At 41.7% G+C, this 17,736-nt stretch overlaps 1 protein-coding gene and 1 pseudogene across 3 annotated transcripts; one reads left to right on the top strand and one right to left on the bottom strand.

The window, feature by feature from the left end:
* Positions 1 to 979: 979 nt before the first annotated feature.
* LOC130135457 (aquaporin PIP2-7-like) lies at positions 980 to 2,787 on the bottom strand (annotated as a pseudogene).
* Positions 2,788 to 13,606: 10,819 nt separating this feature from the next.
* LOC130135456 (uncharacterized) lies at positions 13,607 to 16,048 on the top strand. 3 transcript variants are annotated; one of them, XM_056304767.1, is made up of 5 exons: positions 13,607 to 13,918; positions 14,286 to 14,533; positions 14,668 to 14,908; positions 15,365 to 15,501; positions 15,599 to 16,048. In XM_056304767.1, exons 1-5 carry the CDS (start codon positions 13,798 to 13,800, stop codon positions 15,824 to 15,826), a joined length of 975 nt encoding a protein of 324 aa, XP_056160742.1. In that variant the 5' UTR covers positions 13,607 to 13,797; the 3' UTR covers positions 15,827 to 16,048. The 3 variants fall into 3 exon arrangements, with proteins under 3 accessions (XP_056160742.1, XP_056160744.1, XP_056160743.1); XM_056304769.1 differs by having other exon boundaries at positions 13,608 to 13,918; positions 14,340 to 14,533; XM_056304768.1 differs by having other exon boundaries at positions 13,611 to 13,918; positions 14,337 to 14,533.
* Positions 16,049 to 17,736: the final 1,688 nt, after the last annotated feature.

Genomic DNA, 17,736 nt, shown 5'->3' with positions numbered 1-17,736 from the left:
CTGTACCTATTCTGGAACCGATTACTCCTGAGCCTCACTGCATCAAAGACTTGAGCACTTTACCGTGCATCAAAGACTTGAGCACTTTACCGACCAAAGAGTCTTTCTGGCACGGGGAACTCTCTCTCTCTCTGGAGAGGTCACAATTTTGTCTTTGGGCTTGGGACGAATTGGCCCCCTGATTGCAAAGAAAGGGACCCTTTTACTTACATGGCGGCGGCGGTCATGACTGATGGGTGGTAAACTTTGTTAAAAGAAGGGAAAAGAGACCCCTTTTCACCATTTTCTTCAACCTCTTCGTACCACTGACCCCGAAGAACGCAAAAGCAAAAAGAGAAAAAGAGGATTTACAGGTACAGAAATGAAGTCACTCTCTCTCTCTCTTCTGGCCCTCCACCCCCTTTGGGAATCGGATCCCCACACCCTCTTTTTCTTTTCTGGTCTGTCTACTTTGACGTCCTATTGGCTGGGTGGAGGTTTTGAGTCCCCCAAAGTAGGACAGCACTTGTCCTTTCACCTCTTGTCACCCTGGCTTTCTTTGCAAAGATCAAATAGCAATTCAGCCCTCGGTGGAGACACTATAACGTTTCAAAATCTGACGAGACCAAGACGCCAACTCAAAACCTCATCAGTTTAGACCCAAAAAAAAAAAACCTCATCAGTATACTTATCAGTACCAGGTGTGTTTCCTAGATACACGTGGAAATGTTCATCCTCCTATTGATCACGCGTGTTCCTAGTCCAATTCTAGTTTACGCGTGTTCCTAGTCCAATTCTAGTTTCTACTGAATGTCTCTCTGCTCATCGTTAGGGTCTTGGTTGAAGGATTTAAGTCCCCCTACAGTCTACACACTCGTCTTGATCAGGGTTGGGTGGTGTGTTATTTCTTTGGATTATTTGTCGGGTTGATTTTTCTACAGGAAAGTGCGCAATCTTAGGGGATAGAATACGAAAGAAAAGAAGGGAACACTTCCACCACTAATCATGAACAATAATAACAATAATAACAGCAGCAATAATAATGATACAAGGTCTAAATATTACCCACCCACATATAACGAAGCATCAATAAGTAAAGAGGGGGTCCATCATCATAGTGTTCTCTCTCATTCACACAAACAAGCAAATGGAAAAAAAATTAAAAAGAAAAATTTTAGTTGGTGTGATTACTGCAGAGGAATTGGAGAGCCTTGATGGCAGATGCTCTAAGGAAGAATTGGAGAGCCCTGATGGCAGATCCTCTGATGATGTACTGGTGATATGCTCTTGCTGCTAGTGCCCCACAAATGGTCCAACCAAGAAGATCCACTGCTCATGAAATTCCACATCCACAGACATCAATTATTACTAGCCTAAAATCATTATCTTAGCACACTAATATCAAATCCAAACTCGCACGTAACATTTTTTAATGAAAGGGTCATCAAAGCCAGAAGAACCAAAGTTCTTGCTGCCATAAATGCAAATGATTAGCATAGTTTTTAGCTGTCTCCAAATGTGTTAATTCATGTAATAAAGCTTAGTTTATGGGGAGAGAGAGGCTATACCTGGTCATCCCAGACTTTGTTGTTGTTGTAGATAACAGCAGCACCAAAGCTCCTAGCCAGGTTAATACCAGTGCCGGTGATGGGGATGGTGGCCAGGTGAAACACTGCAAAACCAATTGGCAAAGGAGACAAAATCTGCACACCCAAACACATATCCATCTCATTAGAAAAGTTACTTCATTTGTCAAACGAACAGCTACTCCGTTTGCACTGGGGAAGGAAGAGCCTGGTTATTAGTAGTTGCAGCAACTAGTAAGTAGAACGTACCGGCCCGTGAATGTTTCGAGCATCCCTCTTTGAGGAGTCACTGGCCGAGAACACAGTGTAAACCAGCACGAAAGTGCCGACAATCTCCGCTCCCAGAGCCGTGCCCGTGCTGTAGCCCAGAGCCACCGAGTTGGCACCACCTCCGAGCATGTCGTAGTAGGGCTTCATGAATGCCTTCACCAACCCTACACCACAGATCGCGCCCGAGCACTGAGCGATCATGTATGACACTGCCCTGTTCAAGCTCACCCTCTTTGCCCAAAATAGCCCGAATGTCACCGCCGGGTTGACGTGGCCACCTGTATTGAAACAAAAAAAAAACATTACAGAAAACACATCAAACCCCTGAAGACCTTGATAAATGCGAACTTTCATGAGTTCTAGAGCAATCACTCGAAGGAACGATACTTTAAGGACTAGAGCATGAAAGTGAAAGAAGCTTGTGAACATGAGACCACTACAAATGAAACAAACAGTGTCGAGATTATCCCACGTCAGGCCATCAACAAAAGATGCAGATTTTGAAGAGTTCTTGAGCTACCCATTCACAAACAAAGGAGCGAACTTCGAGGACTGGAGCACGAAAAAACTAGAGAGACTGAACGTGGGAGAGCCGTAGAACGTACCAGATATGCCGGTGGTGCAGTAAACGAGGATGAAGATCATGCCGCCAAAGGCCCAGGCAATGCCGAGGAGGCTGACACCATCACAGGGCCCGGACTGCTTCTTGTGGCCGATGACGGTGGCGACGGTTACGTAGAGGAGGAGGAGGGTGGCGATGAACTCTGCAATGAGGACTCTGTAGAAGGACCAGTACTTGACCTCGGCCATGTTCAGGAGAGGAGCTGGTGGAGGGTCCACGTAGTCCTTCTCATCTCTCCACACCACATGGTAATACATCTGTCCTTCTTCTCTCACTTCCTCTGTCATCTTCTTCGCACTTTGAAGAGCTCGGTTATCAGCAGCAGCAGCAGCAGCAGCAGCAGCACTGACAACAACAACAAGAGCGAGGAAGAAGACGGGGGCAGATGGCGGAATATGTGTATAAAGAAAGGAGTAGTTTGGGAACGGCAGAGGCTTTTCATTTTTTTAGCGTGTTATTGCTTAAGGAAAGACAAAAGGGTTAATATCGCGAAAAATCCTAAAATGATATATTTGTGATAAATTTATCCCAAATTAAAGCTCCAGACTAGTACACATAAATTTAACCCCCATTAATCTTCATTAAATTTTAACTTAGAATTTTTTTAGTCGAATGATATGTGATAGTTTGATAGGTATACCGATTTGGGATTTTACCATCCGTTTGTCACAGGTGTACCAGTTTGTGATTTTCGTAATATTAATTCAATTTAATGAAAAGTAAATTTGTCATAAATGTACCAGTTTAAAATTTTTCGTGATCAAAAAATTAGTTTATGATAAATTTATTACAGATATATCAGTTTGAAGTTTTTCGTGATATTAATCTTTAATACGTTGGTCCGGTATATTATGATTAATTAAAGCATTTTGGCTCTTCGGTGGGTGGGGACTTTGGAGGTCCTTTTGAGTTGTAAAGAAGAATCAAATCATCGCCAAGCATGCCTTTTAGCCGGGATTTTCTTTGATTACTTGTTTTCACGGGTAATTGTGAAAATCATTATCGACTTTTACTCTCCATATCAAACACTTTTATTATATTTCAAAACCTATATTTTGCATCCCTCCCATCTAAAAAGAGACCGTTGTCCTCGTGCATGTAAAAAATCTTCACCGAAACCCCTCCTCTCCTACTCTCGGGAAAATTGTCAAATCAGTCCTAAACCTATTGTACGGCGGCCAATTCAGTCCTAAACCTTTTAATTTTGCCAATTCAGTCCTAAACCTTTCTAATTCTTGCCAATTCAGTCCTTCCGACCAATTTTGTCCGGCCAACGCTGACGTGGCAGCCGGCCGTCCGGCCAACGCTGACGTGGCAATCTTTTTTGTCCAAAATTGGCCGGAAGGACTGAATTGGCAAGAATTAGAAAGGTTTAGGACTGAATTGGCAAAATTAAAAGGTTTAGGACTGAATTGGCCGCCGTACAATAGGTTTAGGACTGATTTGACAATTTTCCCCCTACTCTCTTACCCCGCCATTTTTCTATCCTCACACACAGTGGCACAGCATGACAACCATCTAAAGCCATCGCCATAGCCCAACCCCGATGCCAACATCCTTTTCTTTGTTTGTGGTGGGATCCTTCGCAACTCGCAACAGTGAGGCGACGCTAGCTCGCCTCAAGCCTGTGGCTCCCGATCGCCGAGGTCACGTGAGGTTGGCCTGGAGCTCGTGAGTACTGCAGACAGCTTCGAGCCCGTGCCACAGGCTTGCAAGCCACCGAGCCCTATAGTAGAGCTCGACCCCAGCTGTCAGGACCTCAATGTGGCCTTCCGAAAAAGAGCAATGGTGGCGCGTGTGACGAGCATGTTGAGTTTTTTTTTTTTTTTAGGGATGAGGATAGTCTGGGAGATTCTGTGACGCGAAAGACATCGACTCTATCAATGACTGCAATGATGAGCACTTCAACAAGAAGATTGAACGTGCCTTTGGTAAATACACCCTTGAGATTAAAAACAATATTGAGAGGAGGTACTCGATGATTGTTGCCTTGGATTTGTTAAAAATATGTCTCGAATTTGAGCCCGAAGTAAAAATCTAAATATTCCAAATTGGATATTTTACAGACGTCCGAATATATATTTTCTATTTAGTGTCAGAGTCCAAGTTGGATAAAGATTCCAAGGAAAAAAAACAGGGAAAAGGAAATATACGAAATTAGCTGTCCTAATATATGTCCTGGCTCACGACGGTCGCGCTCGGCCTCGCCGCCGCGAACGCGATGGACACCGCCCCCTTCATCGGTCGGATGCTCGGCAGCGACGGGGGGAGGTTGGGCCCAGCGGTGGAGCAGTGCCTCAGCGAGTGCGCCGACCAGTACGCGGATGCGGTGGAGCAGGTGGAGGCGTCGATCGCGGAGAGAGAGAGAGAGAGAGAGAGAGAGAGAGAGAGAGAGAGAGAGAGAGAGAGAGAGAGAGAGAGAGAAAATGTGGAAATTGAGAATCGTTGCGGGAATAATGAGCGCGAAAATGTTGAATAAGGAAGGCGTAGGGTTTTCGTTGCAAAATTCGTGGGAAATTTCCCACGAATTTTGCAACGAAAATTGTACACACTAAAATAATTGCCTGGAAAATTGAAATTCGTGGGAAAATTCGTTGGAAATTTCCAACGAATTTTCCCACGAATTTAAAAAATGCCGAACAATACCGGATTTTTTTGAATTCGTCGCAAAATTCGTTGGAAATTTCCAACGAAAAATTTTTCGTCGTTAATTTCCGACGAATTTTACTTTTTGTTGGAAAATTTTCGTGGCAAAAATCCAGTTTTTTTGTAGTGATATAGCAGACAATTGTTGGATATATTATTAATATAGTCCAAATAATATGTTCACATACAAACCCAATATGTTTAAAGCATGGTTATTTTGGGCCCATATGGGCTGGAGCCCAATAGCTTACATATAAACTCTAGGGTTTACCTACGCTGGAGGTAACACTGTTGAGCGTTTCAAACTTGACGTCTCTTGGTGTAATACTTCAAGCAAAACACTATCTACTCTCTCAAACCCATAACCTTCAACAATCTTGAAGTATTAGATTCGTGTGTTGGATTTGAGCAAGAAAGGTGTCTACTTGAAGATCTCGTCGAGACGAACTCGCAGGTATTATTTATTTTCGATTTCGACGGTGGGATCAGCCGAAATCTTTGATTCAAGAACCCATAAATTATAGCCAATTTCAGAGGGTGAAACCACTTGGGTCTTGTTCTACTCGTCGATACAAGCGTTTTGAGTGGTCACTCGCATTGAACGGAGGTCAGACGGCTGAGATACAACAACTGGAAGTCCGGCGATTTTTCGGCTTCCAGCGAATTTCCGGAGACTTCTCGGCTTCCAGCAACAAGAGCAGTCCATCTTAAGGTTTTTAGGTGCACTCTTTCTACGTCTTTGCTCTGATTAAAATGGCAAAACATAGTTCCTATGATATTATCAAGGGAAAAAACCACCAAAAACCCCAAACTTTGCCATCTGTGACACATTTACCCCGAACTTTTTTGTGACACCAAAAATCTCGAACTTTGCTTTTTGTGACACATTTACCCCAATGTATTTAGTCCATGGGTATTTTCGTCTTTTTGCTTTTTCTTTTTCTTTTCTTTTTTTTTCCTTCCGGCGAGGGGGCCTCGCCGGCCGTCAGCGAGGCGGCCTCGCCGATCCGGCGAGGGCGGCCCTCGCGCGTCGGGGCGAGGTTCGCCTCTCCCTGGCGAGCGAGGGCGGCCTCGCCCGAGCTCAGCGAGGTCGACCCTCGCCGACGCCGGCGAGGGTCGACCTCGCCCAGCCTGGCGAGGGCCGCCTCGCTTCCAGCGAGGCGACCTCGCCCAACGCCGGCGAGGCCGCCTCGCTCGACGCCGGCGAGGGTCGACCTCGCCAGATGGGCGAGGGCCACCCTCGCTCGCCTAGGCGAGGCGGACCTCGCTCGACACCGGCGAGGGTCGACCTCGCCAGATTGGGCGAGGGCCGCCTCGCTCGCCTAGGCGAGGGCGGACCTCGCCGACGCCGGCGAGGTCGCCTCGCCTTGGGCGAGCGAGGGCGGCCCCTCGCCCGACTCAAGAGGGCCGCCTCGCTCGCCGAGCGAGGGCGAACCTCGCCGACGCCGGCGAGGGCCGCCTCGCCAAACTGGGCGAGGGCCGCCTCGCTCGACGCCGCGAGGGCCCCTCGCCGGATCCGGCGATGGTAGCCCTCGCCGAAAGGAAAAAAAAAAAAAAAAAAAGAAAAAGCAAAAAGACGAAAATGCCCATGGACTAAATACATTGGGGTAAATGTGTCACAAAAAGCAAAGTTCGGGATTTTGGTGTCACAAAAAAAAGTTCGGGATAAATGTGTCACAGATGGCAAAGTTTGGGATTTTTGGTGGTTTTTTCCCTATTATCAAGCTGCAATCATTTGATGTCACTGAATTTCATGGTTGGAAATTGCATGTTCAATTTGGCATGAAAGAACGTGAAATATTCTACACTGTACTGAGTGATTTTGCATCTACCACTGAAGATGTTGATGAATATCAATGGAACAAAGATGAAGATTTTTGTAGAGATTACTTGTTGACCTCTTTAAATCCTCGTCTAGCTATGACTTATAATGAGTTTAAGACAGCGAAAGAGATATAGGATCACTTGAACGCGCAGTTCCAAAAACAAGAGGGGCTCTCTAAAACTCTTCTAGCGGAGAAGTTCTTTGACTTTAAATTCAATATGAATTCGAGTATCACCTCTCAATTAATTGAACTTGAGAACATGAGGAACAGGTTGAAAGAGGATAACTCTGATATATCCGATAATCTCTTTGTTGGTCTTGTGTTGAGTAAGCTACCTGCTGAATGGAGTTCTTTCAAGACTGAAATGCACAGACAGAAAGAACAGATGAGACTGGATGAATTAAAGAGGTATATTCACATTAAAGATCAAAACATATCTAGGAAGAGTTTGGAACAAGAAGGACAACAAAAGTCAGTTGCCAACTTAGTTTCACATTCCAATAAACCTCAGAAAAGGTTCAAGTCATCAAAAGGTGAATCCTCTTCATAGTTAGAGACCAAAAAGACTATCTTCAAAAGGAAGAAGAAAGGCAAGTGCCATAACTGTGGAAAGTGGGGTCACTGGGCAGCAGAGTGTAAGCTACAAAAGAAGCCAAAGAATGACACACCACAAACTGCGACTAATATGTTAATTAGTAAATCTAAGCCTCAAGCCTTCATTGGAATGATGAAGAATGGAAAGGCCAGCGTCTCCTCTGAGTGGTGGTTAGATAGTAGCACTACTTGTCATGCTACAAATGACAAGAACTCACTCACTGAGGTCATAGAAGTGAAAGATACCGTAGAAAATTGTAATGGTGGTGAGGCAGAGGTGACTCATGCTGGAACTGCAAATTTGGTGCTTTCTTCAGGTAAATTACTAACTCTGAAACATGTTAGAGTAGTACCTTTACTTAAAAAGAATTTGATATCTATGAGTTTACTTGATAAAACTGGTATGTCCTTTTCAATTATGAATGGTAAAATAACTTTATTTGTTAACTCATGTTATTTCGGTTGTGCGTTCATGGTTAATGGTATGTATAGGTTGAGTTTAGATACTGATAGCATCAACCATATGAATTCTACTTTGATTGATCCAAAGTTATTACACAATAGACTTAGACATGTGAATTACAGGAAAATGCAACATCTAGCTAAAACTCACAACATTCCATTGGATACTTCTATTCGATTTGACAAATGTGAAGTGTGTGCACAGGCTAAGATCACTAGAAAACCTTTTAAGTCAGTTTCTAAAAGCACACAACTTCTTGAGCTAATATATTCTGACCTTTGTGACTTCAGAAATTACGTTACTGAAGGTGGTCGGAAGTATCTACTAACATTCATAGACGATTTTTCTCGATATTGTCATGTTTATTTGTTGAAATCGAAAGATGAGGTTTTTGAAAAGTTTAAGATTTTCAAGTCTAGAGTAGAAAATCAACTCAACTTGAAAATTAAGAGGTTTATAAGTGATAGAGGAGGAGAATATACAATGACAGGGTTCAAGGACTTTTGTGCTTCAGAGGGCATAATACTTGAAACCACAACTCCTTACTCACCCCAATCAAATGGTGTTGCCGAGCGTAAGAATAGAACGTTAACTGAAATGTTAAATTCCAAGTTACTTACAGCTGGCATGTCCTCCTCCTACTGGGGAGAAGCAGTTCTAATTGCTAATCACATCCTAAACAGGTTGCTGCACTCTAAGTTGTCTATGACACCTTATGAGATATGGCATAAGTGTCCTTGTAGATATGATACTCTTAAGACTTGGGGCTGTGTTGCTTATGTAAGAATACAAGATCTTAAAAGACCTAAAGTGGGACCTAGAACCATTACTTGTGTATATCTAGGTTGTGCGGAAGATAGTGCTGCAAATAAATTTTTAGATCTATCTACTAATACAGTGATAGAATCTAGAGATGCAGAATTTTTCGAGAATAAGTTTCTCAGAGATCATGGCTTGAATGTTTCTGGATCTACAGATATAATTTCAGAGTCTCCTGTAGAATTTGAAGCAAGCTCTTCTGACACTAATTCCCCATAGCTGACTGTTGAACGAGTTCCGGTTAGAGTATCTACAAGAGATAGGGTTCCCAAAAGTTTTGGTGAGGACTTTGTTACTTACCATCTAGAGGATGATCCATTCTCCTATCAGGAAGCAATGAGATCTAGGGAATCCCTACTGTGGGCAGAAGCCATAGATGATGAAATGAGCTCTCTGCTGCAGAACCACACTTGGCAACTAGTCCATTTGCCAAAAGGGGCTAAGGCTATAGGCTCTAAGTGGGTATTGAAGAAGAAACTGAATAGTGATGGATCAATAGCCAGATACAAAGCACGTTTAGTAGCTAAAGGCTATAAACAACTGAGTGGAATAGACTATTTTGATGTCTATTCACCTGTGTGTCATCTATCAACTATAAGAATGCTTCTTGCTTTGGCATTTATTGAACACTTTGTAGTGCATCAAATGGATGTAAAGAGAGCTTTCCTAAATGAAAAGTTAAATGAGGAAATCTACATGGAACAACCGGAAGGGTATGTCATGAAAGGTCTTGAGGACAAAGTTTCTAAATTGAACAAATCTTTGTATGGTCTTAAACAAGCACCTAAGATGTGGCATCTTAAATTTAACAAAGTGGTAAAGAGTTATGGCTTTCAGTCTAGTTATTCAGATAAATGCCTTTACCATCGTCCTATGTCAAATAAGATAGTCATCATTTGCGTGTATGTTGATGACATGTTAATTCTTGGTTCCGATCATTCTGTAGTGAGTGACGTGAAAGCTACTTTAGCTAAAGAACTTGACATGAAAGATCTTGGTATTGCTAATACAATTCTTGGTACGAAAGTAAGCTTTGAAAGGCAAGTCATCTCCCTTAGCCAGACTCATTATATGGAGCAACTACTTTCTACCTGGGGATACAGTGAGTGTAAACCAAGTGCGACACCATGTGGTTATAATAAAAGACTGAGTCCTAATGAAGGGACCAGCGTCGATCAGTTAAAGTACTCGAAACTGATTGGTAGTCTCATGTATGCTATGAGTTGCACTAGACCTGACATAGCCTTTACAGTTGGCATGCTGAGTCGTTTCACTAGTAATCCTAGTAAAGAGCATTGGGATGCCATCAGTAGGCTGATGAGATACCTTAAAGGTACTAAAGATTATGCTCTATGTTATTCTGGTTATCCTCCAACTGTGGATGGATATTCTGATGCCTCATGGTGCTCAGAAATTGGAAATAGTAAGTCCACTAGTGGATATGTATTCACTTTGGGTGGAGCTGCTATTACTTGGAAATCCAAAAGACAAGACTTGCATTGCATTGTCGTCTATGGAATCGAACTTTTTTCTTTAGCCTCAGCCGGCGAAGAGGCAGAGTGGATAAAGAATCTGATTATGGATATTCCTTTGACTCAGCTAAAGATTAATTCTTTAAACTTGTTTTGTGATAACCAAGCCGCTGTCCAAGTCGTCAAGAATCCTCTCTTTAATTCCAAGAGAAAGCATGTGAGACTGAGACATGCGTTGTTGAATTATCTGCACGAACAAGGAGTTATCACCTTGCTCGATGTGCGATCGACGGATAACATGGCCGATGCTCTCACGAAGGGTATGCCTACAGATCGATTATTCAAAACAATGGGGGAAATGGGGTTAAAGACTATGTAGATACGTCTTAATTACCATTTACTTACCTTCTAATTGTATGTTTTGCATTATCGAATCTTCCTTTGTTGGCCACAATGATAAGCACAGTTTATGTGTTTCATCGATGTTCATGGTTGCTGATTAATTTGAAAAGGGTGAGTTGTCTTATTCCAAACTTGATGAAGATGACGTTAACCTAATTCAAAGGTTCTATCTGGGGAGCTTGTGTCATTCCAAACTTGATGATACAATCCAACTAGGTTGGACTATCCTTTTGGTTAAATGATCTCATTCCAAACTTGATGCTAGATTATTTGACTTTAAGGAATTAGTAATTGTGACATTCCAAATTGAAATATAGAGCTAGTTGTTTGCATAAGAAGCCTGTTGGTTATTGTAAGTGACATGACTATTGGTCCTGTTCTTTGAAACTAGATAATGGTTATTCACTTACAAATAAACCGAAGTTGATGGCTCTTTGTAATTCAAACTGTTTAGGCCTTGTTCATAATTTATGAAACTGGTTTGATGCTTATGAACATGATATTACGATGCTTTATGACATTAATATATGCTCTTCTCTGCCTGATTGAATTCATAATAATATGAAATTCATATTTGACATTCTACAGGGGATGGCAGAGATGGAGGAGAGCTTACTAGGTGGGATCCTGACCAAGATGATCTACTAGATGAATGAATATATCATTTAGAGTATGTAGAGACTTGACAAGTCATCTGCTATTGCCCATTTTGATGGAGTCCATTTACTTGAGACTTCCATTTTGCTATCTCTATTTTGTGAACATTATTGTGCTTGATTCTTGTATTTATAAGGCTTTGGATTATTTTGGATGGCCTATTTATAATTGACTGTTATGCATATGTTGGTTGTGAACTGATTCTAAGATTTATTTTGGGATTTGGATGAGTTTAGACTGAATCTGAAACTCTTCATATTTAATTTTATGTGCTGATCTCAGAACAGATTTATGATAAGGATGATTCACTTATTTAGATTGCAAATTATGATTGAGTTTAATATTTAGTGCTAAAACTCTTTGACCGATCCAAGTTGATTGTCTTGGACTGAATGTGGATGATTCATATTTGTTTGAACATTACACTGACCACCGTATTGAATTGTGTTGTATGGTGAACATAGGAGGAGATTATTGGATATATTATTAATATAGTCCAAATAATATGTTCACATGCAAGCCCAATAGGTTTAAAGCATGATTATTTTGGCTATATGGTCGGAGCCCAATAGACACATATAAACTCCGGGGTTTCCTACTGCGGGAATACACTGTTGAGCGTTCCAAACTTGACGTCTCTTGGTGTAATACTTCAAGCAAAACACTATTTACTCTCTCAGACCCATAACCGTCAACAACAATTGTGCATTTGAGTCAATCTCAATGCGGTCTTATTAGTTGAAGTCCGTCTGCTTCGTCGTTCAGGAGCTGCAATCCACTTCATTCATGCACCTGGCCAAGTCCAAGGTCAAAGAGATGCTGGCTATTCTCAAGTACTTAGAGATTTCGCATATTAACGTTGGATGGTTGCGAAAGATGCTCGATGACATCTCAATGGTCAATGAGGTGATTACTCAGCATCAGACAGTCAAGGCAGCAAAGACCAAGTGTGACTAAGGCCACGAGTCTATGAAGAATTTGCTAGAGTTCCACACCAAAGATCTGACCGAGAAAGAAGCCGGGCTTGCTGAAGCAAAGTCAAAACTAGCTGAAACCAGAAACCGCATGCATGAGCTCGAGGTCGAGTCCTTCAAGTTGCACAAATCCGCCTTGTCCGTGAGCTCCCAAGTCGACAGCTACCATTTTAAGTCATAGTTGGAGGAACTCCTATGAGCCTGCAGATTCTGCGACTAGCCGACTCCCTGGAATGTTATGTACAATGAGCCGTATAAAACTACTTGGGAATTGGGGTATAGGTTAAACTTTTAATCTTCTGATTCTTTTTCTTCATACTAATGCCGCAAAATATACAACATCATTGTACTTAAACCAACGTTTCCTTTCTGGTTTTGTACTGTTTTGTTCATTCGGTTAGTGCCGTATGATCAAGTGTATTCATATATATCCCTCTTCTTTTGCACTCACTCTCTCTTTGGTTCATTCCATTCCGATCGCCTTCCTTTCCTTCCATGTGGTTCTCAATCTGCGAAATGAAGGATGCCCTCACATGCTATGCGGGATTGTCAGATTACTTGATTAACGTTCTGCTCATGGTTGTGGTGCATCAGAGTGCAAAAGAAAAATGGATCAGTCAAATTCAGTGTGTTAATTTGCATGAGGTGCTAAACAGATTCAGCAGCTGAATCTCATTGGTGCTTCTAAAATTGGGGAACAGGTTGATAATGGGAAAATCTCCCCATGATGGATTTTCTCCAGCACTCTTGATTTTGATTGAAACGGGATACGAATAACAATGATGTGATAATACGACGATTAACATTAATCACAGATTTTCGTTAACGTTAATACAAGATGTTTTGCAAAAAGTACGCAAAATTTTATGCATATGTTGATGTTATATCATTTTACAATATTGAGCTACTGAATGAAATTTGAATACGTAAATTTTGAACGGATCTGCAATTAGTGGGGTTTAATGTTAATCGCAGAATGATAACAGAGTTTCCGTATATTTTTGGTCAAAGAAAAACAAAAAATGCCCAACTTTTTTTTCACTAAAAAATACAATAATTTGCAACGCTTATCTTAAACTTACAAGGAAAAAAGGCCACAAAATCCCCAATTATGTTCACTGATATAAAAAAAACCTCAAACTATACCTATTATTTATCATGAACTTTTTTTATGATATAAAGTATTTTAAATTTATACGTATCTAACACATTTATCTTTCGTTAAAGTCCGTTATATATTTTTGTTGGTTTGCCCAAACTTAAAACGTTAAAAACAGAGCCCAAACACGAGAGGTGGTCTTCCTCTTCCGTCAGCTAGGGCTTCGAATCACTTTCTTCCAACCCTTCTTCTCTCGCTTTCGACATCGGAATCGCCGGTACAGCGCCTCACCCGGCGACCCAGATCGGCGGCGATCGAGGTCTGACGGAGCGATTTTGGTAGCCCCGCGAGCCTTGCCCTGGAGGGAGTTCGACAGGAGCCCGGGAGCATGTCTGAGGAGAGGAGGGTCCACCCGGACTGCAGGAACGCGCCGAATCCGTACCATGAATGCAGCGAATATTGCTTCGGAATCATCGCTGAGGCCAAAGCTCGCGATAGGAGGGATTCGGGTAGGTGTTCTCCGTATGTGCTTCTGAGTTTTCCGCCGTACCCAGTAGCTCACTGTCAATCACTCTTCTTTTTGAGCTTGTATCGAATTGAAATCCATCAAGGTGCAATCTTTGCTGATGGGGTTGTGCAGTTACACATAGGGTTTTGTCTCTTTGGAGAATTTAGGCGGAGGTGTCGTGTTTTGTGATCAATTGGGCAATGGAAAGTTTCCGCGTCTTCTGTTCCTTGAATAGCGAATTGTTCTAGCCCTGTCGCATGTAATTATGTCCATGTCGATTCTGTTTTGTATACTTTTTCGCTAGGGACTGCGGGATTGATCATGCTTTCGTTCTAGTGATTCCGGTTTTGAGTTCCTGCAACTTTCAGGGTCGTTTTCGATTCCTTCAGTGATATCGAACCGAGTCTATTTGATTGCAGAAGTAGCGGAAGCTAGCACAGAGGGCAGCCGATCCAAGCTACCTTATCATGAGGTTGCAGCTTCGCGTGATGAGACTGATGATGCTGAAGAACCTGCTGACGATGATTACAAACCACCGGCTGAGGAAAATTTGGAAGGGGACATCACTAAACTTACAGGAAGGAAGAAGAAATTGTTTGAGTTAAGGCTTAAGATGGTGTGTGATTTAACTTGAACCAAAAGCCAATCTCTTTTCCAACATAAATGATTTAAGTTTTGTTGGTTTTATTTTTCAGTATCGCACTCTAACGAAATCAATAGCCTCTCTTATGTCTTTCTTTTGTTTGGTAGAATGAGGCGAGGAAGGCTAATCAAACTGCAATGGTGGCTGAAAATAAAAGGTTGGAAGCTCCAACTGAGTCGAGGGGTATCTCTAAGCAAAAGTGGCTTGAGGATAGGAAGAAAAAGATTGGGAAACTTCTCGATGCTAATGGTCTTGATATGTCAAAGGCATATATGCTTGATACGCAGGAGATGGCTGAGACTAAATATAAGAAATGGGAAAAGGATCCTGCTCCTTACGGTTGGGATGGTAGGTATTCAATTTGCCGATGAACCTGTTATGTTTGTGCTTCTCTTTTGTTTATCGCATGCATGTCTTTGTAACATGCTAGTTTTCATCCTACATACTCTAGTAGCTTCCTTCTTCTTTTTTCCTTTTTTTTTTTGTTGTTATCGAGCCATGTGCTGGTTGCTTGGTGAAATTTGATGTATGCAGTACTAATAAGAGTGGATGATGTGCTGCATTTCCTTTTTCCCTATGAGTTGTGGTTGAAGCACGGAACTTTGTTTTACCTGCGTTTGCATGAAATGTCATCAGAGTTGGTTTTTTTACCTAGAGCATTTAGACTTGGTCATTCGTCCTGATTCAAGGGATCGTCACTGAAAAACAAAAAGCAAAATGGAGCATTTTTATTATAGAGAGACATGTGTCCTAGCTAGATATGACGTATTTGTTCTTAAAGGACTAATGCAGTTTCTATGACAGTTTTCAACCAGAAGACTCTGTATGATGCATACCAGAAGCGCACAAAGAATATAGATATTGACTTAGACGAATATAACAAAATGAAAGAAGCTGATCCCGAGTTCTATCGTGAAGCTTCAAGTCTTCAATATGGCAAGGTAATGTTTCATCGAGGATGATCATCGCCTTTTTTTCCCCGCCGCTGCTTATGTGCTCATTTGAAGTTTGATTAGCTCATGTTACCTTATTGTGCAGGCACCTAAGGTTTCCGAGGATAAGATTGACAAAATGGTACAGGAACTCAAAGATCGGGATGAAAAGCGCAATTCCTTTAGTAGGAGGAGGAGGTTCCGTGACGAGAAAGATGTCGACTCTATCAATGACCGCAATGAGCACTTCAACAAGAAGATTGAACGTGCCTTTGGTAAATACACTCTTGAGATTAAAAACAACCTTGAGCGAGGAACTGCTTTGCCTGACTGAGAGGTACTTGATGGTGGTTGCCTTGGATTTTCTCCTGGATCTTATTCCTAGTGGCAAAAGTGCACTGAATCGAAGCAAAGAACTTCTGCTGCTTTTCTCTGCTATTGCAGTCATAAATTGTAGGATTATCTGGTGTAAAAGATTCATTTGTAGATTACTTTGACTGCAGCTTGCCGTGAATGGTACGTAGGTTCTGTTCATATGATACAAAAAAGTTGCTCATGCGGGCCGGGATTCATTCTGTATATTTATTTGCGCAGCAACTTGACAGGCGGGGGGTGCTTTTACATCTGAATGGAACTTGGAAATCCCTTAGGTTTTCTCGGTAGGTAGTGCGCCTGATGTTGGATTTTGAGTTTAAGGCCCATCTTTTGAAATGTGATAATAGAACATAAGCAGAGTGATTTGGAACGTTGGTGAATGAATCCACATGCCTTGGTGGGTATGAAATAGAGTTACATGTCTGAATTACTCAAGAGGTTCTCAGACTGGTTTTCGAAAGTGTGGTCTAGTAGTACTTAGGCAAATTATGATGGGCTAGTTGAGCAAGAAGACAATAGTCAAGCATCCAACCAGAATCTGTGTTCTGTCACAAATCATTTTTGTGAATCAATCTTAGTATCTCTAATGTGACTCGTATAGGCGTAAGTCCCAAAGTTTCAGCATAGTGAATAGGTGGCTGATCTTTGTCTTTGCAATGGCATGTGAAAGAAATGCTCGGGTCCAGATCTTTTGAAGTAATCGAGTACGAAAGTTACGGGGTGAAAGCATTTCAACTCAGTTGATTTACTGGGTCTGGAATTTTGAAAGTGGAGCCAATTTGAGGTGATATTTGAATACAGATCTTTGAAATGAAGTCGACGAATTGGGAAGGATTCATCGCTGCCGGTGATCCAAAGAGTTACCAAATCGGGGAAAACGAACAAAGTTCTTTTCCGGTGTAGGGATGGGATTCACGTGGTGGATAGGGAATTATTGGCTTAAAGGGTTGGTGCTAGCCCTTTGGATCGTCTCTTCTTCTTCATTTACCAACGTGTGCGTGGTTGTGTGTGTGGAAGTGAAACAAATCATACAGAACCGAATGAGCCTGTGTGGTTGTTCGACCCAAATATACACTGCCTCTCCCTTGTTACCGGACGGCCCCACTAGGGGTGTGCAACTGGACCAATTCTACCCAGAAACTGGACCGAACTGCTCGAAAAATAGGTCCGGGAATCGGATCCTGTTAAAAACGGTCCAGGAACCTGTTCCAGGTGAAACCCATTCAGGAACCAAACCGGATCGCCTTGTTTTGGAACTGGTTTTATAAGCTAAAAGAAAATAAAAAGAAAAAAGAAAACTCTAATCAGCAAGAAAAGCTCAGATCAATTACAATAGATCTCTACTTGTTTACTCAGAAATCCATTAATTTAGTTGAGCCCCTTATTTCCGTTAGAATATGAACTTGGATTCTGAAATTGATCTAAAAAAAGTTGAAACAACAGTAGAGTTCGGATTCTAGTGTGAAGAGAAGAAATAGAAGAGAAGAAAATCTCGATGACAGATTCTCCGTGTAAGCGTCCGCATGGATGAGACGAGTTGTTTTTTCAAGTGTGTGGGTTTCCTTTATTGTAAGTAATTTTTTGTTTTTTCGATAACAAAACATGTGAATATGAAAAATGAATTTCCATCGATCTAAACAAAACCTTAATAGGAATTTAGCTCGGAGACGCAAGGAGCACTTGGAGAAGAGGAAAGGACAAATCTTGTTATTCCAAGAATATGCGATATTTGGATTATACTTTGAAAATGCAAGATTCCGTATTTAACATAGGTAATACTTTCCTAGAGAAACTAAAAAAAATTAGTTTTCAGGTAGACTCTCAAACCGGACTGAAAAAATAGGATAGGTTCCAAAACCGAATCCAGAA

This window comes from Syzygium oleosum, unplaced genomic scaffold, assembly GCF_021117445.2.
Source record: "Syzygium oleosum isolate NSW1041296 unplaced genomic scaffold, Sole_v2.1 Sole_v2.33, whole genome shotgun sequence".
NCBI lineage: Eukaryota > Viridiplantae > Streptophyta > Magnoliopsida > Myrtales > Myrtaceae > Syzygium > Syzygium oleosum.
The sequence above is the reverse complement of the archived record's forward strand: the minus strand, read 5'-3'. Positions and strand labels throughout refer to the sequence as shown.

What these genes read in the sequence shown, in the direction of transcription:
- LOC130135456 (XM_056304767.1), top strand. Translation starts at nt 13,798, where the DNA reads ATGTCTGAGGAGAGGAGGGTCCACCCGGACTGCAGGAACGCGCCGAAT. An exon ending in TGCTCCTTACGGTTGGGATG is followed by an intron (nt 14,909 to 15,364) that starts GTAGGTATTCAA and finishes TTTCTATGACAG; the next exon opens with TTTTCAACCAGAAGACTCTG. An exon ending in CAAGTCTTCAATATGGCAAG is followed by an intron (nt 15,502 to 15,598) that starts GTAATGTTTCAT and finishes CTTATTGTGCAG; the next exon opens with GCACCTAAGGTTTCCGAGGA.